This window comes from Gopherus flavomarginatus, chromosome 16, assembly GCF_025201925.1.
Source record: "Gopherus flavomarginatus isolate rGopFla2 chromosome 16, rGopFla2.mat.asm, whole genome shotgun sequence".
NCBI lineage: Eukaryota > Metazoa > Chordata > Testudines > Testudinidae > Gopherus > Gopherus flavomarginatus.
Window position 1 is genome coordinate 24,236,664 of NC_066632.1, and position 22,449 is coordinate 24,259,112.

The 22,449-nt window shown below is 59.9% G+C and overlaps 2 protein-coding genes across 8 annotated transcripts in view; one reads left to right on the plus strand and one right to left on the minus strand.

The window, feature by feature from the left end:
- The window catches only part of AGAP2 (ArfGAP with GTPase domain, ankyrin repeat and PH domain 2), a 60,337-nt gene extending 52,545 nt beyond the window's left edge, over positions 1-7,792 (plus strand). For 2 of the 6 annotated variants that reach the window (XM_050925277.1, XM_050925273.1), the window contains exons 10-21: positions 352-456; positions 750-912; positions 1,359-1,478; positions 1,846-1,992; positions 2,790-2,849; positions 3,481-3,632; positions 4,175-4,265; positions 4,348-4,570; positions 5,085-5,340; positions 5,985-6,839; positions 7,203-7,252; positions 7,408-7,792. In XM_050925277.1, the coding sequence (XP_050781234.1) occupies positions 352-456; positions 750-912; positions 1,359-1,478; positions 1,846-1,992; positions 2,790-2,849; positions 3,481-3,632; positions 4,175-4,265; positions 4,348-4,570; positions 5,085-5,340; positions 5,985-6,191 (1,524 nt within the window). In that variant the 3' untranslated portion in view covers positions 6,192-6,839; positions 7,203-7,252; positions 7,408-7,792. The other 4 variants (XM_050925278.1, XM_050925276.1, XM_050925274.1 and 1 more) reach the window with 3 other exon arrangements.
- A 2,651-nt stretch (positions 7,793-10,443) lies between these two features.
- Positions 10,444-22,213, minus strand: LOC127035426 (glycoprotein-N-acetylgalactosamine 3-beta-galactosyltransferase 1-B-like). 2 transcript variants are annotated; one of them, XM_050925308.1, is made up of 4 exons: positions 22,101-22,213; positions 20,144-20,314; positions 13,179-13,843; positions 10,444-10,987 (listed from the first exon to the last, which is right to left on the minus strand). In XM_050925308.1, exons 2-4 carry the CDS (start codon positions 20,292-20,294, stop codon positions 10,823-10,825), a joined length of 981 nt encoding a protein of 326 aa, XP_050781265.1. In that variant the 5' UTR covers positions 20,295-20,314; positions 22,101-22,213; the 3' UTR covers positions 10,444-10,822. The 2 variants fall into 2 exon arrangements, with proteins under 2 accessions (XP_050781265.1, XP_050781266.1); XM_050925309.1 differs by lacking the exon at positions 20,144-20,314.
- Between the last annotated feature and the right edge of the window lie 236 nt (positions 22,214-22,449).

The window sequence follows — 22,449 nt, forward strand, 5'->3', positions numbered from 1 at the left end:
ACAGGGTTCATCCCACACCCATGCCGAGGCCAGGCGGGAGAAGGTGGCTCAGGGCTGGGCGGGCTCCATAAATGACCGGCAGCCCCCCTTGCTCACCGTGGGACGAGGCCCAGTGTCACTCCAGGGATGGGGTCACTCCAGGGGTGGCGCCATCACCATAGAGTATGGGAGGGGGAACTGCACTCGCTTGGTCTCTGGGACACAAGGTCCTTGGGGCTCACACTGAGCACTCCCCCGGGCTGTGAGCTGCACCCCAAGTCACCCCGCTAGCCTCCCCTGATGTGGGCAGAAGCCTGGAGGAACCCCGTGCCCCCTCCCCTGGCCTTGGCTAACCTGCCCCACTCTCCCCAGAACTTCCTGCTGAAACGCAGTGGCAATTCCCTCAACAAGGAGTGGAAGAAGAAATATGTGACCCTGTCCAGCAACGGGCTTCTCTTCTACCACCCCAGCACCAACGTAAGTGCCTGGCCATGCCCCCCGCGCCAGGGCCCTGCCCGGCTGAGAAGCGGCTGAGCACCCAGATCCCTCGCCAGCTGTGGCTCATTCAGCGGCTCTCCTGGTTTCCCCATCTCCCTCTGCCCGCTGAGTGCCAGCACTCAGGACCAGGTGCCCAATCTGCACCATCCCGCCATGGGAGAGGGGACGCTGCCCCATTGTATGGGACTGGAGATGGGCATGCAGGGCGGAGAGAGGTGGAGTTCGCTCCACGGGGGCTTTGCGGTGACTCCCCGTCTCCTCCCTCCCCCTAGGATTACATTCACAGCACCCACGGGAAGGTGATGGATCTTCTGCGCACCACTGTCAAGGTGCCTGGCAAGCGCCCCCCCAGGGCCATCTCCGCCTGCAGCCCCTCCTCCAGCATCAACGGCCTGGTGCGGGATGTGAGTGGGGGGCAGGCGCCCGAGGGTGGTGGTAAGTGACCGCAGGGCCTAGCTCTGTGCGGGGACCCAGCCGGGGTGCCAGCACCTGGACCGTGGGTGGTGGGCAGCCTGGCACCCCCAGGGAAGTGAGGGAGGCAGGGAGCCTGACACTCGTGTGCGTAGGGGAGGCTGGCACACTGAGGGAGGCAGATGGAAGGGCACGAAGGGGCCTGGCTCTCTCTGGGGAGGGAGGCCGGGCTAGGTGCCCCTGGAGGGTCTGGCATTCTAGGGTGACTCTGGGTCCCCCCAGGCTGAGCCCAATGCCCAGCTGTCTAACACAGCCCAACAGTGACACCTAGTGGCCCGGTGGATTGCTCCTTGTGCCGGCTGGCACGGTGTGGGTCCATATGTCATCGTATGGGCCCAGCACGCTGTCTCGCCTGGATCCACGGTCCTTCGCCTTGGGAAGACCCCTCAGCTCCCTTTGTCTCCCCACAGCTAGCCTCTCCCCTGCGGCACTGACCATCCCGACAGAACAAGTGGCCAAGGCCCTGGGGAAGACGGACAGGCCCCTCCAGCGTTGCGCTTCGGCCGCCAGCGCCAAGACCTCCGGTGGGGGTAGGTTCGGCGCTACCCACTGCAGCGCCCAGCGTCCCTCGCCAATGGCCGGAGAGCAGAGTGGGGGCAGGGAAGGCCACTGGGGGGGTTACGTGGCGGCTGTGGGGCACGCTGGGCTCCCAGCAGGACCTCTGCTGATGGAGGCACTGACGCTTCAGGTAAACCCTGGCTGGATGCTGCCCAAGGACCCCAGAGATTGAACCTGGAACCCCGATCGTGCCCAGGGGCCCCAGAAGTCCCTCTCCAGAGCCTGGCAGGGTAGCTGGCTCCCAATCCCTGAGAATGCCAGTGGGGTTCTCTGGGCACCGGAGGGATCGGAAGATGGGGCGGACGTGGGGTGACTTCTCCCGCCTGTGTCTCTCTGCAGAGGGGTCCCCGGCCGGAGAAGGGGGGTCCAGCCCCAGCCCCGGCGGCAAAGACCCGCCTCCTTCGCCCATGATTGACAGGAAGAAGCATCGCCGAAAGAAGCTGATGACCCCCTCGAAAACCGAGGGGTCGACGGGGCAGGCGGAAGGTGAGGGAGGCTGTCACCGCGGTAACGCAGGGAGCCGCCTCTTGGCAGCCTCGTGAGCAGCAGCCCTGGCTCGGGGGCCCCAGAGCACCCTGGGAACGGCCTCGGAGGAGGTGCCCGGAGCCGAGCGGGGGGCGGCAAGGGGGGCCCGGGGGCCCTTGATGGAGAGGACAAAGAGGTCAGCCCGTGGGACTCTTGGACGCCTTCGACGGGCTCCCAGGGCACGAGTGGGGCTGTGTCTACACTACAAAGCAACAGGGCTTGACACCTGGGTCCCAGCTTGACTCTGGTTCGGACCCTCCACCCCTGGGGGGTCCGGAGCCTGGATCCAAGCCCTGGGGGCTAGCGCTATTTGCGTGTAGACAGGAGAGGGTTTGGCTTGAGCCCACCTTCGACCCCTGCAGTGTAGACGTACCCAGAGACCTGCCCCGGCGGGGAGGACTGCCACAGAGCCCGGGGGGCAGGGTGACTCTGACCCAGAGCAGGGTGGCATGGGGCACGCCCAGCCCAGAGCAGCACGCCCCGGCGATACCGCTCCAGTCTGACAGCCAGACTCTGCGCCGTTTCATTCCTGCTCTGCGAATGGCTTCCCGGCACGCCCCACCCCCTCGCCCAGCTCTCCCCACGCCCCCCACCTCTCCTGGGGTGGGGGCCTCATACTGCTCACAGCTTCCTCCCTCCCCCACCAGCGCTTTGCCTCCCCTCCCCCCGGGTGGGATCCCCATCTTCTGGCTTTTTCTCTTGACTATATCCCTTTATTCTCTCCCGCCTCCCGCCATCCCCCCCCGGACTCTCGGCAGCCAAGCGCAAAATGTGGAAATTAAAAACCTTTGGTAGTTTAAGAAATATTTATAAAACAGGTAACGCGCAGCGGCCGTCACGCGGGGCTGGTGTCACTCATGCATGTCAATGTGCTTCCATCGTTTGGTGCCGCCGGCCTCCTGGCTCTGGTGCCACCACCCCCACCCGGGGTGGGGAGGAGCCCGACTGTACCTAGGGCAAGGGGCAGGGCAGACAGCCGGGTCTCAAGCTCCAAGCCAATGCCGAAAGTGCTGGCTGGCACAGGATGAAGGCAGGGGCACTGCTCTGACAAGTTGCCATTGGCCCCTGCCCCGCCAGCTTGCTGCATGCCCGCATGCTGCTTGTACGCTCATCCCCGCCAGGTTCCCCCGCCTCACAGCCACCCTCTGGCCAGTAGGGGGTGGTAAGTGCCACTTCACTGGCGCTCCCAGCTTCCTCCTGACACTACCCAGCTGGCCCCAGCTCCTTTAAAGGGGTGTTTGGGGTCCTCCCTGCAAATAAACCTGGAAGCAAGAGGGTGCTTGGCCAGGCAGGGAGCCCCTCATGCCCAGCCTTGGTGCCCCTTGTCCAGCAGACAGACCTCCCCCAGCCTGATTGTTCAGAACCATTGGGTCGCTCCGGTGGGGTGCCCACGTGGTGACCCTTCCCTCCCACCCCCCCCGGGCTGGGGGCTCCTTTTCCCTTCTGCAGAGGAGGAGAACTTCGAGTTCATCATCGTGTCGAGCACGGGCCAGACGTGGCACTTCGAGGCCAGCAGCTTCGAGGAGAGGGACGCCTGGGTCCAGGCAATCGAGAGCCAGATCCTGGCCAGCCTGCAGTGCTGTGAGAGCAGCAAAAACAAGGTATGTCGGCCCCAGCTGCTCCCCAGGGCCAACCGCCTCCTGGGGCATTTCCCAGAGTCCTCTCTCTGCCATCCAGCTGCCGAGCCACCAGGACAGCCTGGGAACTCCCTGCAAAGCCCTGCCCTGCCACCTGGGCGGGGCCCTGCCTGCCATCAATCAGTCCCTTCAGAGAGGGAAATGCAGCCACTTCTGGGGTACAGTGGCCAAAGTGTACAGCTCCCAGCATAAACATGCATTGGGGGTGGAACTGGGCCAAACCCCTTTCTCTGGGGTCTTTAATGTCTGTGCAGGGAACCCTCTCACAGGGAGCGATTCACCCCTGAGCAGAGGGGGAGCCCAAGGTGGATGCCACTGATGTCCCACAAGGCAGAGGGGAGTCTGCCAGGACTAGAACTGGGGCCGTTTCAGCTTGGACGTGGCTCACCTCGAGCCCTGCGGCTTCTGCTGGGGTACACCTCGGGGGGCTGGTCCATGTCCTGGGTCCGGGATCTCCCAGCATCCCAGCTGTTTGGCCAACTGCCCCCCTGCTTTGCTTCCCGCAGGCCCGGATGGACAGCCAGAGCGAAGCGGTAGCCATCCAGGCCATCCGGAACGCCCGAGGCAATTCCCTGTGTGTGGACTGCGGGGCACCGAGTAAGTCTCACTCCTGGGGGGCGGGCGGCTGGCTCCCAGACCGCGGTGCTGATGGGAAACTCTCCTCCCTCCCTTCCCCCAGACCCCACCTGGGCCAGCCTGAACCTGGGGGCGCTGATCTGCATCGAGTGCTCAGGCATTCACCGAAACCTGGGCACCCACCTGTCACGGGTGCGCTCGCTGGACCTCGACGACTGGCCCCTGGAGCTCACCCTGGTGCTGACGTCCATTGGCAACGAGACGGCCAACAGCGTTTGGGAGAAGAACACCCAGGGACGCCGGAAACCCACCTGCGAGTCGTCCCGGTGAGTGACACGTGCCAGCCCCATGCCCACCCCGGGGGGCTGGGCAAGAGCTGCTGGGGAAAGAGGCAGAGAAGGGTGAGTGCAGCCCCTCTGTGGGGTTTGCCACTCGGCCGGTGTTTCCTGGGGGCGACAGCTAATGGCTCAGGAATGGAGGAGGAGGGGGTGATGCTGAAAGGCCCCTGGAAATAACAGTCCTTTCTCACCTAGTAGGACCCTGTGGGCACCAGGCTATGGGCATTACCAGCCTGCTGAGGGGTGGAGGTTGCAGGCATCATGGGTTGGGCACTGGGGGGTACCCAGTTCTGGGCACTGCAGGTCCCTGGAGGTACCCGGCTCTGGACTTTGCCCAGGGGGGGGAGCGGTACCCAGCTCTGGGCACTGCAGTTTCCTGGGGGTGCCTGGCTCCAGACACTGCAGATCCATGTGGGGTACCCAGCTCTGGGCTCTGCGTCTCTGCCCAGTCTACCTGCATCGCTGGGCACACATCACCACCCGTGTGCGTCTCTCGCCGCAGGGAGGAGCGGGAGTCATGGATCCGGGCGAAGTACGAGCAGCGGCTGTTCCTGGCCCCATTCCCCAGCCCTGAGATCCCACTGGGGCAGCAGCTGTTCCGGGCCGTGCAGGAGAAGGACCTGGGCACTGTGTTGCTGCTGCTGGCGCACAGCACCAAGGAGCTGATCAACACCTGCTCCGGGGACAAGGACCGGCGCACAGCGCTGCACTTGGCCTGTGACCTGCCCCATGTGGTCATCACCCAGCTGCTGGTCTGGGTACGTCCGTCTGCCTGGGGCACCACGGGTCCTGGGGGGCTGGGGGATCCGCTGCCCTCATTCATAGCAAGCAGGGACCAGATGGGGAAGGGGCACCAGCACACTGGGTTCCCCCTGAGCTTGGCAGGGGCCCATGTGCCCCCCGGCACTGCAGGCTGCGGGGCCGGGGTGCCAGCTGCAGGGCATTCCAGCCACGAGCAAGCTTATAGCAGAGCTCCACCCTGACCTGCAGTGATGTCATAAAACTGGGCAATGACATCACTGCCTGTTGCTCCGGAAATGGCTGTGACATCACTGGTTGTGCGGGTACCCAGAGACCTATATGGGGTGGCCAGTCCAAGCCAGGGAGGGCTCCTGCCCTGCCAGGTAGAGCCCAGGGCGCTCCCCAAGCTGGACAGATGGGATCCTCCTTACCCCACCCTGGGGGTGATGAGCCCCGATCGCCCAGCCTGGGGACCCCCCGTGGCAGTGGCATATCCCAGTGCCCCTGTCTACTTGTTAGCCCGGGATTTCACCTGCCGGAGGGGCAATCCCATAGAGATGCCCGGCTCCGGGATCCCCCCCCAGAGGGTTGATGCCCACTTCCGGGGCAGGCTAGCTCTGGTCCAGAGCCAGACTCCTCATCCCCACCTCTCTGTCTGCAGTACGGCATCGAAGTGAAGGCCCGAGACGCGTTGGGCCACACGGCCCTTTTCTACGCCAGGCGAGCCGGGAGCCAGGAGTGCGCCGAGATCCTCCTGCAGCATGGCTGCCCCAGCGAGGGCCACGGCACCGCTGCCACGCCTGGCCTGCGCCGGAAAAGCAGCACCGCCAGCATGGGACGGTGTGACACTCGGACCGCTCTGGTATAGCCAGCCAGCCCCGCTGGACTGCCCCGTGCAGGGCCTTCGGGCTCAGCCCCGAGCGGAGGGGGAGACTGCCAGTGCCTCAGCCCTCTGCAGAGCCCTGCCCAGCAGGCTCCGGGCTGCCTCGGGCCACCTGGACCGGGTGCGACAGAGCCCGAGCCCGACGCAGGGCTGGAGGGGAAGGACGCGGGGGTGGCCAGGGGACAACGTCAGTGACAGGCCCATCCCGCACGGGCGGCACCTGCCGGACGCTGAAGGGACGTTCGGCCCAACGGGCCCAGCTTTTCCGGGCACGGCTGGCGAGGCGGGTGCCCAGATGAGGCCACCCCTGGGTGCTGGCTGGGCAGGACGCCGGGCGTCCCCATCCTCCGGCCAGTGTCGGACAATTTGTATTTTTGATGCTCTATTTATTACTCAGCCCCTGCTGGTGGGGCCCATTCTGTCCCTGTCTCCTCGGGGCCCCTGCTGGCCCTCCCTACTGCGCCAGCACATCTTCCCGAGGCCTCCCGTGTGGCTGGGCAGGGGATGGGAACACACAGGACAAAGAGAGGCAGCTTTTTTCAGAGCACAAGACTGAGAGCTAGGACTCCTGGGTTCTGTTCCTGGCTCTGGGAGGGGCGTGGGGAGGGTCTGGTGGTCAGAGCACAGGGCCGGGTGCCAGGACTCTGGGAAGAGAGTGAGGGGGGTCTAGTGGTCAGAGCACAGGGCCAGGAGCCAGGACTCCTGGGTTCTGTTCCTGGCTCTGAGAGGGGCGTGGGGAGGGTCTAGTGGTCAGAGCACAGGGCTGGGAGCCAGGACTCCTGGGTTCTGTTCCTGGCTCTGGGAAGAGAGTGGGGGGTCTAGTGGTCAGAGCACAGGGCCGGGAGCCAGGACTCCTGGGTTCTGTTCCTGGCTGTGGGTGGCGCGTGGGGAAGGTCTTGTGGTCAGAGCACAGGGCCGGGAGCCAGGACTCCTGGGTTCTGTTCCTGGCTGTGGGTGGCGCGTGAGGAGGGTCTAGTGGTCAGAGCACAGGGCCAGGAGCCAGGACTCCTGGGTTCTGTTCCTGGCTCTGGGAAAAGAGTGGGGGGGTCTAGTGGTCAGAGCACAGGGTCGGGAGCCAGGACTCCTGGGTTCTGTTCCTGGCTCTGGGTGGCGCGTGGGGAGGGTCTAGTGGTCAGAGCACAGGGTCGGGAGCCAGGACTCCTGGGTTCTGTTCCTGGCTCTGAGAGGGGCGTGGGGAGAGTCTAGTGGTCAGAGCACAGTGCCGGGAGCCAGGACTCCTGGGTTCTGTTCCCAGCTCTGTCACTCAGTTGCCCTGTGACCCCCCCACGGGCCACATCCTCCCGTCCTTGCCATGGGGTTTAAGGACACGGCCGGGGTGGGGAGGGATCCTTCGTCGCTGTCCGTAATGAGCTTTGCCGGTGAAATGTGATCAGTGTTGTGCCAAGGTGTTTGGGTTCCCAGCCTGCCCCGGGCCAGACAGGGACCCGCAGCAAGGGGAGAGGGCTGACGTTACCGGGGGTGGGGTGATGGACCTGCAGCTGCCTCTCACATGGTGACCCTCCCACCCCAATCCATCTGATCCAGCTACCATAGCCCTGAACCTCCAGTCCCTGTGCCCCCCCTTTAGTCTCCATCCCATTCCATGAAGGGGGGAGGAGAAGCCTCTCGCCCTGCTCTCTGTCTGCACCATGGCGGCGGGGGGGGACAGCTGTGCCCCCACCCCGTGCGGCTGGGGGCTCCCAACTGGGTGCACTGGCCCTGTGCAGACACCAGAGGGCGACAGTCTCCTTGCTACCCTTTTGTGAGGGGAGCGGGAGTGGGGTGGCGTGTGGGGCTGGACGCCGGGGTTCCACTGGGGTTTCTGGGAGGGGAGTGGGGGGCTGATGGGTTAAAGGGTGGGGCTGGGAGTCAGGCCCTCTGGGTTGTATCATGGCTGTGGGAGGGGAGTGAGGTCTAATGAGTAGAGCGGGGGGGGGGGGGCTGGGAGCCAGGACGCCTGGAGTCTATCCCCAGCCCTGGGAGGGGTGTGGGGGCTGGTGGGGGCCGGGAGCCAGGACGCCGGGGTGCTCCCTGCTGTAGAAAAGCTGGTCCCTGATGGCTCAGGCAGAGACGCAGGACAGGGATCACCCCCCCACCCCGAGAGAGGCGCCAACCCCTGCCCCCCCCCCCTTGCCAGCCTGCACCCACTGAGCCAGGCTCCTGTTTCATGCTCCAAACCCAGCCAGAGGCGCTGGGCTGCCCCACGCCCACCCTCCCAGCCAGCACCTCTCTGAAAAGCAGCATCTCACCCCAGTCCTGGGCGAGCTGGGGGGGCAGGGGCCGGCACAGGGCATTGACATCCCCTCCCTTGGGTCATCCATACAGGAGCTGGCACAGCACCTCCTTAGCGCCAGGCCCAGCTTTCAGCCTGTTCCTTTTGTACAAAGGCCCCGTCCCCTTGCCCCACCGACCGGCCTTTCCCAGCCTCCTCTCGGGACTGTTTTAATTTATTTGCTTCTCTGAGCATTTGGCTTGTGCCAGGAATCTCTCGCCCTCCCTCCCTCCGTCTCTCCGGCGAGGCTGGGTTGGCAGCTTCCCTGGCACAATGTTTACAGGGCACGCGTGGCCCTTCGGTGTTGTGTGGCCCCAGCTGAGGCCTCCGAAAGTGGCTGTTGTGAGTGACGTGGTGTCAGGCTGTATTTCGATACGTGATCAGGGTAATACAGACCCCCCCACACACACACACACACCCCAATCGGCCGTCCCTGCCGCTGCCCGGGGCACTGGCTGGCATGTTACCCCCCCAGTGCTGAGCTGAAAGCCACGCCCGCTGGGTCTTGCTTTAATTCCAGGCCTGGGTGGGGGTTGATCTTCGGGGGCCGGGGGGTGCAGGCCCAGTGGCTGGGCCTGACGGGAGTTCAGTGGGCCAAGAGCTCCGTGGCTCTCTGCTGGGCCCGCAGTCAGCCCCCCAGCCCTCCCTCGTTCTTCCAAACCAGCTGGGCGGATCAGTTCATGAATGTACGGCTACCGTGTTGCACAAAGAAAGCCTCGTCCACCCTCTCTGCGCTGGCCCCGGGGGGGTGGGGGTAGAGCCAGGCCTAGGGGGCAGGGACGGTGCCCCGTCCCTCCAACCGCCAGCGCTGCAGGGGACGGGGCAACTGGTCTGAATGTGGGGGGTGGAAGGGAACTGACTGGCCTGCACGGCATTGCAATGGCTCTACCCCTTGGGAGGCGGGTAGTGGATGTTGGCAGCGACGTGGAGGTCTGGGGGAGGAAGCAGCCTGCTGCAGGGTCCACGCCGGCCCCGGGCGTGGCTGGATCGTGGCGGGGGGGGGCCGTGTGTGTGTGTGGGAGGGGGGCTTGGCCAGCCGGCACTGACACCAGTGGCCGTGTACAGCGTTTTAATCTCTTGGATTGTAACTGTAAGTACGTAACAATGTCAGATTTAGAGCTGTAGCGTGTGCCTGGTTATTTGCGCTGGGAGCGACCCTTCCTGCAGAGCAAGCAGGGGCTGGGGCAGGGGGCAGGCGCGGGGGGGGGGGGGGGATCAGGCAGGAGAGTTGGGGGGGAACAGGCCCCCTGTAGCTCTCTCTGCATCAGCGTTTTTGTTGTGCACAGGAAAGTTGCCCAGCGAAGCTGGGGGAGGCACGGACTGATCGTGCCGTGGCTGCCGAGGGCTCCGTGGCCGAGCAGCAGGAGCCACCCGCAGCCCCGTGTGGCACGAGCAAGGAAAATCAGAAGGGGGCCGGGGGAGGGGGTTCTGAGGCTGCCAAAGGGGGGGCAGGGCTTGGGTCGCTGCCTTGTCCCGTGCTGGAACCAGGCACCAGGTCCTGAGCCTCCCCCAGCCACTTATGGCCTTGGCGGGAGCAGCTGGGAATTCGCCGACAGGGCCCCAGGGTGGCCAGCGAGTGGGTTCTCGCAGGCACCGAGGTTAGCACACGCTGGCACTGCCCTAGCACCCCCATGGGCAGCGGGCGGAGGGGAGGGGAGTCTGCCAGCTCAGGCAGCAAAGGGCAGAGCGGCAGGGACAGGGTGAGGGCTGACGGGAAACGGAGCCATCCCATTAGCAGCAGCTGTTCCCTTGGGGACTGGGTCAGCAGAGAGCCCATGGCCCGAAGGGGCCCCACAGCCTGGCACCCCCTCAGGAAGGCCACGGGGATACACTCTGCCTGTCCTGGGGATACACGGGATTTGTCCACCAGCTGGCTCTATCCCCCATCGCCGAGAGGCCCTGGGTGCTTCGTGTCCACCCCTACCTGCCGTGATCAGTGCAATGGGCTTTTCCCCCCACCCCCACCCCACAAGGACAAACCCTCATTTCAGCCAGAGGTAGCTAAAAAGGGAGGTTTGTAATGACGATAGGACACCTTAGATGTAAACACGATCTGCCCCCCTTAGCTGGGGATCCCCCCCAACTCCGTTAGCTTGGATGCCCAAGAACACCCTCCCCCCAAACCCACTGAGGTGCCCTGCCTGAGAGCCCCCCACCTCTGCTCTGAGCTCACGCTCCAGCGCCAAATACCTCCTCCCTCCCTTCTGGCGCCTTTATATGGCCCCTGCCACTGTGGGCTCCAGGCACCGAGCACCTCACACTGGTTCTAAAGCACCGTCGGTGTAACCCCGGCCCTTGGGGTTTCGCACCCTTCGCTGGCATCGCTCCGCGGAGTCCCCGCCAGTCACCCCTCCCTGGGCTCCATGCGGTTCCCGGCCGTTAGAGCTGGCTGGTAGCGGGGTCGGTAGCCATGCGGGTGCAGGTGTCGACTCAAATATTCCAACATGTACATCTCCTCCGGGCTGATGTAGTGGAAGGAGATGGATAAATCCGAGCAGCTCTGGGCACCCTGTGGGGACGAGAACAAACCAAGCTCAGGCTGGCTGGGCCCAGGGGCTGCATCCCACCCCAGACTGAGCGGGGCGGCCTTGGACCCAACACGGCTACACCCCGAGGGCAGCAATTGATGCCACCCTGCCCCAAGCCGCTGCCAGTCACAATTCCACCCTCCGCCCCCAACCTTCGTGCCCCGATGCGCAGATGTCGGCCCAAGGATTCTGGCGCCATGCGGGGAGAGGCCGGCCATGCAGCACAGCACATGGGGATAAGGGGTCTCTTTAGGGCCGAAGGCATCACATAGAATCATAGAATATCAGGGTTGGAAGAGACCTCAGGAGGTATCTAGTCCAACCCCCTGCTCAAAGCAGGACCAATTCCCAACTAAATCATCCCAGCCAGGGCTTTGCCAAGCGGGGTCTTAAAAACCTCTAAGGATGGAGATTCCAACACCTCCCTAGGGAACCCATTCCAGTGCTTCGCCACCCTCCTAGTGAAATAGTGTTTCCTAATATCCAACCTAGACCTCCCCCACTGCAATTTGAGACCATTGCTCCTTGTTCTGTCATCTGCCACCACTGAGAACAGTCTGGATCCATCCTCGTTGGAGCCCCCTTTCAGGTAGTTGAAAGCAGCTATCAAATCCCCCCCCATTCTTCTCTTCTGCAGACTAAACAATCCCAGTTCCCTCAGCCTCTCCTCGTAAATCATGTGCCCCAGCCCCCAATCATTTTTGTTGCCCGCTGGACTCTTTCCAATTTTTCCACATCCTTCTTGTAGTGTGGGGCCCAAAACTGGACACAGTACTCCAGATGAGGCCTCACCAATGTCGAATAGAAGGGAATGATCAGGTCCCTCGATCTGCTGGCAATGCCCCTATTTATACAGGCCAAAATGCTGTTCGCCATCTTGGCAACAAGGGCACACTGTTGACTCCTATCCAGCTTCTCGTCCACTGTAACCCCTAGATGCTTTTCTGCAGAACTGCTGCCTAGTCATTCGGTCCCTAGTCTGTAGCATGGGATTCTTCCTTCCTAAGTGCAGGACTCTGCACTTGTCCTTGTTGAATCTCATCAGCTTACAGGTCAACCCCCCCAACTCCCATGTCACTTGCAAGTGTGGTCCCTGTGAATGGGCAACGGGATGGATCACTTGATGATTCCCTGTTCTGTTCAGTCCCTCTGGGGCACCCGGCATTAGCCGCTGTGGGGAGACAGGACTCTGGGCTAGATGGGCCATTGGTCTGACCCAGTGTGGCTGTTCTTATGTTTAATACACTCACAGCCCGGTCTGGAGAAAGCCCAGCAAGGCAGAAATGTTTTACCCGAACGAGCTGGTGACTAAGAGGGACCATTAGTCACGCTATTGGCTCCTACAGCCTATTAAGGGTCTGGCTATAAAGGATTCATTTATGTTATAACCATGTTGCTGCCGTGAGCGGTAGGTGGTTAGAAGCTCCTCAGCGTTACAAGAGGCCCTAATATTGGTGTTGCTATTTATTCAAAGGCTGGTCTGCTTCTGTGAACCCTTTATCAACGGTTCACAAACCGCGCCGTCATACAGAGCGCAGCCCAGACAACGCCCTGCTGGAGAGATGGTGGCTCAGCCGTGCTAGGGAACATGACTACGTGAATTTAACCAGCTCTGCTAGGAAGAAAACCTGCCCCGGGGGTTGGAGAGCTTATAACTGGGGGAAACAGGTGATCTGGACCACCAGAGTAAGAGACAGAATCCTGCCCCCCACTGGCCTGCAAAGGGGTGCGCACCTCAACCGCTGGATGACTTTCGCCAGCCTGGGTTAGGCAGAGATTCAGCACCTGGCTCATGAGGGTCCCCGCTGGCTTTGAAACTGACCAAGGTCATGGGGATCAAACCCAGGACCACTGGATCTAAACGTATGAGCCAGCAGACCCAGATCTGTTGGCCACGGCAGCGGCAGGCTCATGTGGCCCAGCCGGCACTGGGGGAAATGGGGAGGACAGAGCAGGACATCGAGCCCCACAGCATCCACACAGCAGCAGCAGCACCATCTGTAGTGAGTGGGCGGAGCAGGGCTGGTGGGCGGAGCCAAGAACAGTGCTGGTAATCATGGGACCATGAGGTCTGGTCTTAAGCGTTACGAGGCCCAGTAGTCCTCTGACCGGGCCACCCACCTCTCGGCTGCCCCCCACTCCCACCCTGAGCCGGGACTCCCGGACACTCACCAGCAGGATGGGGTAGAAGGAGTAGCTGGGATAATAGTAATCACGCCGGAGATTCTCCGTCAAGTGCTTCTCTGGGGGGAAGGGGTGGAAGGTCTCCCGCCCCTTGGTGTCCCGGGAGTCCCCCGCCTGCACCCCCATCTTCTCCATGCACTGGCCCAGCGCCAGGTCCTCCACCGCAGAGGTGTGGGTGCACACCTGGGTCCTGAAGCCCTCCACGAAGCGCCTCAGGGCCTCCTTGCTGAGGACGTAGCCGGCCCCGCCGCTCATGTAGCCCTGCTTGACGAAGGGCTTGAAGCGCTTCCCGAAGTAGACGGGCTCCTCGGGCGTGTGGTTGGCCAGCAGCCAGCGCAGGTTGTCCAGCACCACGAAGGTGTCATCGTCCGCCTTGAGGAACCAGTCGGCCTGCTCCAGGTGGTGCTGGTGGACGTACTGGAAGGCCCGGATGGTTTTCCAGTACAGCTGGCCCCGGCCTTCCTTGGTGTCCAGCCCCACGGTGGGGAAGCCGTCGTCCCGCACGGAGCTCATGAACAGCACCACGTTGCAGTGCCGCGTCCACGTGGCCTGGACGTGCCGGGCCTTAGTCTCCAGGTTGCTGGGACCCGTCATGACCCAGCACAGGATGCGCACCTTGCTGTACAGCTCGGCCGCAGTCGCATTGTCCTCTGCTGGGAACAGAAGGGCAATGCCTTATTTCTAGGGCCCTCCCAAAGTCACGGTCCATTTTGGTCACAGAGGATTTTAAAAATTGTAAATTTCATGAGCGCAGCTATTGAAATCTGAAGCGTCACTGTGTTGTAACTGTGGGGGTCCTGATCCAAAACTGGATTATATGTGTGTGTGTGGGGGGGGAATCACAGGATTCTTGTAGCGGGGTTGCAGTATTGCCACCCGTACTTCTGTGCTGCTGCTGGCAGCGGCTCTGCCTTCAGAACTGGGTGGCCGGAGAGCGGTGGCTGCTGGCCAGGAGTCCAGCTCCAAAGGCAGCGCCGCTCGGATACTCTACACCCCAGGAGAGATAAGGGGGCAGAGTGTGTGACGAAGTGGGAATGTTCTGAATGGTTTCTCTGAATACTGTGTGGGTGCCTGTGATGCAGCAGGGAGAGGGGAGTATTGACCTGGGAAGGTTGCAGAGGAGTTTTGCTGGGACTGTTTGCATTGGGGATGGGAGACTTTTCTTAATACCAGATACCTGAGTGTGTAACATGAGAACCAGGATGGGGGTTGGAGCCAGGTGACACCTTTGCCGAGGAAATGGACAAAGGGTCGAGGAGGAGGCAGGGAGAGGCTGGGCCAGATGGCTGGAAAGAGTTTCAGTTTGGAGCTGGCTGGGAAAGGGGAGGGGAGCCCAGATGGGGCTCTGGCCTCCCTGGGGCCCCCCAAGATGGACCTGACTGAGGGGGTCCTGTTGTCTGTACCTGCAAGACCTGTCCTGGACTGTGTTCCTGTCGGCTAAATAAACCTTCTGTGTTACTGGCTGGCTGAGAGTCCCAGTGAATTGCGGGAAGTGAGGGTGCAGGGCCCTGACCCCCTCCCCACACTCCGTGATACGGTCCCACAGGCTCAGGCTGCACCCCCGGTTCCCATTACAGTGGCGCAACAAGAGGGGGGAAATACACGACTTGGTGCACTGAGCAAGATTTGCATTTCGTACGCTGCTGTAAAGATTGGACGGGAGGGTTTAAGCCTGGTGGCTAAGGACAGTCAGGAGGTGGCTACCGGTTCGTTATTTTCCGTTTGCTTATTTTGGGAAAGGGAGGAGGGGACAGAAAAGCCGGAAAATGAGTGAAAGCGGTGAAGTGATCGTGCAGCTGTAGCTTTTTAGGCTGCAGGTTGCAGAAAAAGAGAGAGAGCACCAGAGACTATTGCAACTGATTTAGCTGGGGATTGGCCCTGCTTTGAGCAAGGGGTTGGACTAGATACCTCCTGAGCTCCCTTCCAACCCTGCTAGTCTGTGAGTCTATGATTGAACTGAAAGAACTGGAGATAAATGAGAAGGAAAGAGAAAGAGAGTGGAGACACTGGCTGAACCTGCCACAGAAGCAGAAGCAGAACCCACTGACCCCAGTGATTCCCATCACTCCACAAATCCACAGTTGGGACCATTTGTGTCCTGCATACAACGAGGCAGACGATATGGCTGAATATCCAACCACTGTTGAAAGGCCGTGAGCAGCTGATTGTGAAATTAACTAGCAAAGCTCTGAATGCAGTCAATGAAATGCCTGTTGAGGATGCTTTAGACTATTGTAAATTCAAAAACACTGTTTTGCAAAAGTTTCCAATCCCCCCTGAAATATATAGAGTTACATTTAGGAATCTTAAGCGGGATATTGGTCTGAGTAATGAGGACTATGTGAACAAAATGAAAGATTCGGTGGGAAAGTGGGCGAGGGGCAGAGAGGTGTTACAAGCTTTGAGGGGCTGTTTGCTCTTGTGACTGAAGATTATTTCCTAGGCACATGTAAGACTGATGGAAAGCAGAGTCTATGGGACAAAGATGTAAAGTCTGTGGCGGAGACGGCAGCTCTCGCCGATGCCTTTGACCAGACCCAGGTGTCTAGTGAAAGCAAACCACCAAAAGAGGGATTTAAACCCGGCCGGGAGGGAGGATCCCGTTTTATCTCTGGCAAAAAGGAGAGTGGCTGGGAGGCTGGGCATTCACCTCCCCAGAGCCATTCCTCTAGCCCTCATCCCAAATATCCTGTACAAACAGAAGAGCCCTAAAGGTACCAGCCGTGAAATGTCACTGATCACCTGAGGAATAAATGCCCTGTGCCAGGAGGAAGCAGGCAAGCAATAGCTAATGTTAGTTCTGCTGTCTGCCATACAGAAAACCCCCAGGTGACTGAAATCCATCAGGTTGGTTTTGTGAGGGCAGGCTCTGAGGAACCAGCTATGGAGCACGTTACGTTGTCAGAATGAATGGCAGGGAATGCTTGGGGCAGAAGGCTACAGAGGCCCAGATCTCTCTGGTTAAGCAGAGCATGGGCCCAAAGGCTAGTGTATTACCTGGCCAAAGGGTGGAGATGGTGTGGGTGGGCCAAAGCAGATTCCTCGTACCACTAGCTAAAATCCATGTGCCGTGGGAAGGTTTGGAACATGTTTTGACCGTGGGAGTAATGGAACACCTCCTAGGCCACCTGCTTCTGGGTAAGGTTACATTATTTGCCTGCAGCAGGAGGGAGTTTCATGCTAGGCCCCCCGAGGGAAAGTTTAAGGGACTTGGGGAGAGTCTCTTTGATTCCTCTGCAGCCAGGGGAAGCCACATGCTTCCAGGTGGGAGGGTGGCTGAGACCAACTCCCGCACTGCAGCTGGAGGCAGCCCCACCTCAGGAAGGGCTGGGGGTGTGATGCCTGCCAGGGAGAGACCTGTCCAGGTTGTTAGCTGCTGGCAGGTTGCAGCTGAACCAGAGACAGACCCCGCTCTAGGGAGCAGAGAGCAACGTGTCCCAGAGGGGAGCCTAGGGAAGGGACAGCGAATCTCAGAAACCACTGAGGTGGGTGAGGATTCCTGTGACTAAGTAACACAGGGAAGCAGGGTGCTTCCAAGTACGGGAGGGCTGGAGACTAGCTCCTTTCCAGCACAAGGCAGCATGCCTCAGGATCGGGGACAGGAGGGGGGTTGTCAGTGATCCGGGAAACTGTCCCAGTTGTTAGCTGGCAGTATTGCAGCTGAACAAGGGATAGACCCCTTCCTAGAGAGCCTAGAGAAATGTGCTTTAGAAGGGGGTCCAGATGAGGAAACTAGGGTAGGAACAGTGGCGGGTACAGGAATGTCTCCTCAGTGGTCACTTGGGAGAGGATGCACAGGGCTGAATGGCTGGGTCAACATCTGTGCACCCAGGTGTGACAAAGTGGGAATGTTCTTGGTGTGTCCTTTGAATGCTGAGTGGGTAGTGCTGACCTGGGAAAGTTGCAGGGGAGTTTTGCGGGGACTGGCTGCCTTGGGGAAGGGGGGATACTTGAGCATGTAACATGAGAACTCAGGAGGGGAGGTTGGAGGCCAGATAACACCTCTGTCTGGGGAAACTGGACAAAGGACACAGGCTGGGGTGGAGCCGGGGGGAGGCTGAGTGAGACAGCTGGAGGGAGTCTCAGTTGGGAGCTGGCTGGGGACGGGGAGTGAGTGCAGACGTGGGGGGTCTGGCTCACTGCCCCCCAGAATGGACCTGGCTGAGGGGTCTGGCTCTCTGTACCTACAAGCTCTGTTTTAGACCATGTTCCTGTCATCGAATAAACCTCTGTTTTACTGGCTGGCTGAGAGACACGTCTGACTGCAAAGTGGGGGTGCAGGACCCCCTGGCTTCCCCAGGACCCCGCCTGGGCAGACTTGCTGTGGGGAGCGCACAGAGGGGCAGAGGATGCTGAATGCTCCAAGGAGAGACCCAGGAGGTGAAGCCATGTGAGCGTCTTGCCCTGGAGACAGTCTGCTCCAAGGGAGAGGAGGCTCCCCAAAGTCCTGCCTGACTTTGTGGGGAGCAGTTCCAGAGCATTGCCTGGGGACTCCGTGACACCAGGCACTCAGCCTGTGACCCAGGTTTTAAGAGGGAACTGTGTGACCGACCTCCTGGAGGGGAGAAATCACACAGCTGACTTCTCAGGGATAGAGAAAGGGGTGGCAGAGGGTACCTCCATCCAGGTCCTGGTTTTTCAGGATGCTGTTTCTGATAAGTTTTTAGAAAGTAACTGTGTCTCTTTAAATCAAAAGGCAGCTCCAATGCCTGTGATAAGAGAGGAGTTGGAACCAGGAAATTGCTAGGTGGTAGTTTGCCAGAATACAAATGACCCAGCTGACAGAGGGGGGTGTTTTGCCCCAGGCTGGTGAGAGACAGAGCAGTTATGGGAAAGCTGCTGGGAGAAGGTGAATCTGATCAAAGGTAAACACACCTAGTCCAGAGAGCAAAGATCACAGCCCTCTAGGAAAGGGGGCAGGGAAGGACTCAGTGCTGGGAGGGGGGGAAACACAGGTTAACCTCAAAAAGGAAGCTGGACATTTTGCATTTGTACAGTCCTAGGGTTGGGAGCCAGCTCCCCAAAGGCCCACCCCATGTGCAGGATCCCCCTGGATCCGTCTTGCCAGACCCTGAGGTACTGAAATCCCAGCAACAGAATTAAAATAAGAAGCCAGGCAGACAGGAACACTGGAGGGCGGGAAAGAAAAGCCAGTGACTGATTACGCGGGAGGGAGTCAAAGGACACAGGGGTAATGAACAAAGCAACCTCGAACCAGACTCTCTGAACAGAGAACATGGTATCATAAAGATACTTGTAAACGCCCAGCGGTGATAAAAATGTCGACATTAATGCTACGTCTTGGGATAAGAATTTTGATGCCCAATGTTAAACCTTGGGATAAGATACATTATGCCCAATTTTGGGGACATGCTAGAAATGGTCATTGGGGACACCTGTAATATTAATGACAGGTTTTAGAGTAGCAGATGTGTTAGTCTATAGCAAAGAACAGGAGGACTTGTGGCACCTTAAAGACTAAATTGTTAGTCTCTAAGGTGCCACAAGTCCTCCTGTTCTTTTTGCTGTAATATTAAGAATTTTTTTATGATAATGCTGCTTTGCAGTTAATAGCTGTAAACAGATTTCAACCTCACCACAGCAGAGAAACCCTGATGAATCTGGTTTGCTGTGTGAAGGGGGAAACTGGGGCACGCCACCTCATGGCCTGGATGGCTGGATGCCAAAAGAACCATAACACAAACTGCCTTCGAGATAGTCCATGACTAACCCTCTAAGGGGGGGGAGGTGAGATATTCTATACCTTGGGGGAGCACCCTGGAACCCCCATATTCCTCATTTATAAAGCATGTCGTGAGGTATCAGGAAAATGTCATGATCTGCTGAAAGCTGTTGTTCTAGCTAAATATTGTGACAGGGTCGGGCCAGATGGCTACAGGAGAGTGATCCTAATGGGATCCAGGAAATGGATGGGTGGAGCCCACCCACTGCTAAAGGATCCCCCCACCCCAGCCTGGTATGGTGATACCACCTTTACTTCTGCGCTGTTGCCTTCAGAGCTGGGCCCTCAGCCAGCAGCTGCCATTCTCCAGCCTCCAGCTTTGTAGACAGCGCGGAAGGAAGGGTGGCCGTACCGCGAACCCCCTACGATAACCTTCTGACCCGCTTTTGAGTCAGGATCCCCAGTTTGAGAACCGCTGGTCTCCCCCGTGAAATCTGTATAGTGCAGGGTAAAAGCACACAACAGACCAGATTTCACGTGCAGGGTAAAAGCACACAACAGACCAGATTTCACGGTCTGTGATGCAGTTTTCATGGCTGTGAATTTGGGAGGGCCCTGTTTATTTCCCAGCACAGAGACTCGGCCATTTCCATCCCCCCACTCCCACCTAATGGCCCTTCGGCCAGATCAGCTGCATTACAACCTCCTCTGCGACGGAGGTGAATGGGACAGTTCTGGCTACAGAGCCTGGCTCCTTTGCTGCAGCCAGGCCTGGTTCACTCCCTGGTGCCTGTCCCAAGGGCTTGCACTCGCCGCTCCTTGCACGGCACCCCTGGGAGACTGGCAGCCACGCTGGGCCCCGAGCACTGAACAGAGAGGTTGCGGAGATTCCTCACCTTGCACCGGTGCCTGGCTCCTGTCCCTGTGTGCACTAATAACCCTTATGGAGCTCTGCCTGGCCGCTGATCTCAAAGCTCCTAGTCACTGAGAGCACTGTCCTTAGCCCCATTTTGCAGCTGGAGAAACCGAGGCTTAGTGAGAGGCAGGCATTTGCCCCAGATCACCCATCAGGCCAGTGGCAGAGACACCAATAAAACGACATCTCCTGATGCCCAGGCCAGTGCTCCACCCAGTGGGCCACACTGCCTCTGTGCATTCCCCAGGACCAGTGAAATGTGCACAGACAACCCTGGGAGGGGGATTTCCCCAACCCAGGTCTAGAGGGGGAGGGGTCAGCTATGGCATTAGAAAGACTGTGTCCATCCCTCACCTGGGTGGGAACGATAGTAGTGGGGTCTTCGCACTGGCGCTGACGTGCTCTGCTCTGTCCTGAAGGCATAGATGAAGGTAAATCCTATGGCAAGCCCCATGGCCATGCCTAGGCAAAGCCACAGCTCTTGTGTCTTGGGGAGGAGCTTCATGGCGAGGCATCACATCCTATCTGTATGAGGTGACTCAGAATAAGCAGCCTGCCCAGGACGCAGGAGTCCCTGCTAGTGCTGGCAGCGAGCAAGGGGCCCACGCAGAGCCGGCGCCCACCCCCACAAAGCTCTCTGCACATCCAAGGAAATACTTCTAGCAGACAACATGTGGTTGGACTGTGGAACTCCTTGCCACGTGACTGTCTGAGGCCAAGCATTCATAGCAGGATTGGACATTGCAATGGGTAACAAGTGTTAGGCTAGTTAATGCTGGCAGATTCTGGAAGGGACATGAAACCACCTGCTTTAATCTCTGCTAGACACCAGCGAGAGACAGAATTTGGGGCGGGGCTGACTGGGAGGGGTCTCGCAAATTCCTCAGAAGCGTCTGGTGCCAGGCACTGTCAGACAGGCCCCTGGGTTCAATGGACCTCAGTTCTGAGCCAGTCTGGCCATTGCTTTGTCCCTGTGGGTCAGTACCCAACTGGTTCATGAAGAAGTGGGCTGCTGGGGGCCGGCGGGGAATTTAGGGGGCAACAGAACAGGTAGGTTTGGAGCTGGGCAGGAATTTTTGCCGATTTGGCAAAACCGAAAGGTTTCACAGAACCACCTTGCGTTCAATGAACTTTCAGCCCGTCACAGGCAGGGCTTAGATGGTGCCTGCTCTGTTGGGGGTCCCCGGTCTTCCAGGGTCTGTGGTTGCATCCGGGGCTTTCAGACTTTCTGCCACAGAGCTGGAGCCCCAAGAGAACCCCAGTCTAAGCCAGGGCTTCTGGGTTCATTGCTCCTGGCCAGCTGGCTTCCCCGGCCTGCCCGAGTCCTGAGCCCGGGCAGCAAGCTGGCCCATTATCTGGAAATGCCAGGGTGCTCGGGCAGCGTGCCTGGGGGGCTCTGGGATCGCAGATGTGAAACTGACAAGGATCACGTCAGTTTCAGGCTGCCAGGTCCCCAGGGAACACTATTCCATTTAAATTGGTCTGGGTCCACATTGGAACCTAACAAAACATAGAAACTCCCCTTGATCCGGGACCCTGCATTTTGTCCACTTCTCGGAGGGTGGAGCGGGGGCACTTGAGACACATGCTGGGTCAAGATGCTGCCTGGATCCTGAGTCCCCAACAGCTGCTCCTGTGCTCAGCCCGGATCTCCTCCCACATCTCATCTGAGCACCCAGTCCCCCCTACCCCCCAGCCCCTCTTTGTCTCTATCACCTGCCACCTTTTGTCTTGGCACCGATTCACCGGGATGATGCATCCCCTGTAGCAGCACGCGCAGACCTCCTGCAACAATCTCACAACACCCTGACCACAACTGAGAGAGGGTTGGGTCTCTGAGTCACCCACCTGATTGGGCGTCAGTAAGGAGAGATTAAAAAGAGATTTCCTCTGGCTGGGCACAGCTCATGGGGACCGACTAGATGCCAAGTTCCTAGAATAAACACTGCCTCCTGCCCAGAACCCACCAACCACGTGTGGTGGCCAGCCACGGCATGAAACCTGCACCCTCCGCCGGGCTGTAGTCCTGAAGGTGTGAGGGGTCCGTCTGTGTAGGGATTGCTTATCTCACTCCCCTCCCCCTCTGCGGGGAACCACCATCCCCTCGCCAGCCCCAGAGCCAGGTCAGGGTGTACTGGGGTCCCTGGATGCTGTTTGGCTCTGTGATCCCTGTGGGAGGGGGGGAATAGAGGCTATCCCGGTGCTGCCATATCACCGGGGCCTGGGCCAGTGAAGGCAGGTGAGTGTGTCTGTCCCCTCCTGCACAGGGCAGACTTGGGCTTGGGGTGCTGCACCCTCGTCATTTGCTCACCTTTATCCTCCTGCATATCAGCCAAAGGGACCGGCTCCTCCTGCTTGGGCTGTGCCTCCGGCTCCTGCTCTCATTCCTGCCGAGGGCTAGGCAGACACCAGGGAGGCTGCAGCTTCGCCTCCCTGGGGAGCAGTAAAGAGAATGACCTTGCACTGGAAATGTGCACACAGGAGAGCCATACGTCATGGCAACTACACCCAAGCCCCACCCCGGAGCTCCTCCCATGTACTATGGAACTGCGGCCTGGCACCGAACACCTGCCCCGGACGGCTCCTGCTCCGATGCACCTACAGGCCATGGGAACCCAAGAACAGAGGGACAAGGCCAGGGGCTCCCGTGGCTCCGCTCC